The sequence below is a fragment of the Geospiza fortis genome, unplaced genomic scaffold (genome assembly GCF_000277835.1).
Source record: "Geospiza fortis unplaced genomic scaffold, GeoFor_1.0 scaffold1273, whole genome shotgun sequence".
NCBI lineage: Eukaryota > Metazoa > Chordata > Aves > Passeriformes > Thraupidae > Geospiza > Geospiza fortis.
The window spans coordinates 34,628-35,628 of record NW_005054901.1 but is presented as its reverse complement, the minus strand read 5'-3'; the positions used below and the strand labels follow the sequence as shown (position 1 = coordinate 35,628).

Sequence of the window (1,001 nt, the reverse complement as noted above, 5' to 3'; positions counted from 1 at the left end):
TAGGATGGATCCGTGGAAACCCGAGAGCAAAGTTCTCATTTCCGACTCCATTGTGCCAGACTTTCGGTGGCGTTTCCTGCCTTTTGTGAGCCCCCCCTGCTCCGGCACAATCCCGGCGTTGCCGGCGCACAGAGCTCCTCTGTTCCCCTCCTTTATGGGGCTGCAGCTGGAGGTGCCCGAGCCTGGGGGACAGGGACGGGGGGCATGGTCCCCGTGGGCTTTGCCAAGGGGAATTAGGGAGAGGGTCCCAAGGGGGGTTGATATCGCGGCTTCTTCCCGCTCCCGGAGGATCCAAACACCCCGGGGATCTTTGGAGAGGGCACCCCGAGGTGGTTTTTGGGGTGGTTGGGAGGAGAGGATGGGCCAGGAGTGGTCCATGGGGTGGGGCCGGCTCTGAAATCCTCACCTGGTGCCCCCCACCGCAGCTGGGTCCTGCACCTGCAGCCCCAAATCCTTCCTCCTGCAGCCCCAAATCCTTCTTCCTGCAGCCCCAAATCCTTCCTCTTGCAGCCCCAAATCCTTCCTTCTGCAGCCCCAAATCCTTCCACCTGCAGCCCCAAATCCTTCTTCCTGCAGCCCCAAATCCTTCCACCTGCAGCCCCAAATCCTTCCTCCTGCAGTCCCAAATCCTTCCTTCTGCAGTCCCAAATCCTTCCTCCTGCAGCCCCAAATCTTTCCTGAATTTCACCTGGAAATCCGATCAGGGATCGATGGGCTCATCCCGCATTCCCACTGGGCCCAGCGAGTCCCACCCATCACCCATCCCAAAAAACTCCACCACAGCTGCTCACAGCCCGACCCCGACCCTCGAGAAGGCCCCGGAGCCTCTCGGGGACTCAAAGGTGAGGGAGGGGACACGCCGGGCCACCCCCCAGGGGACACGGAGTCCCGGCAGAGCACCGGGGATGTGTCAGGGCCGTTTTGGCGGCAGAGGAAGGCGCTGGCGGTGACTGAGCCGAGCTCCGGTCTCAAGAGGAGATCAATGTCACAGCAGCCACCCG

General features: G+C 62.1%; 1 protein-coding gene across 1 annotated transcript in view; it reads left to right on the top strand.

Moving 5' to 3' along the window:
- Nucleotides 1-710: 710 nt before the first annotated feature.
- Nucleotides 711-1,001, top strand: part of NR2C2AP (nuclear receptor 2C2 associated protein) — a 6,510-nt gene continuing 6,219 nt past the window's right edge. The window contains exon 1 of the mRNA XM_014311497.2: nucleotides 711-842. Within this exon, the coding sequence (XP_014166972.1) occupies nucleotides 711-842 (132 nt within the window). The remainder of the gene's footprint in view (nucleotides 843-1,001) is intronic.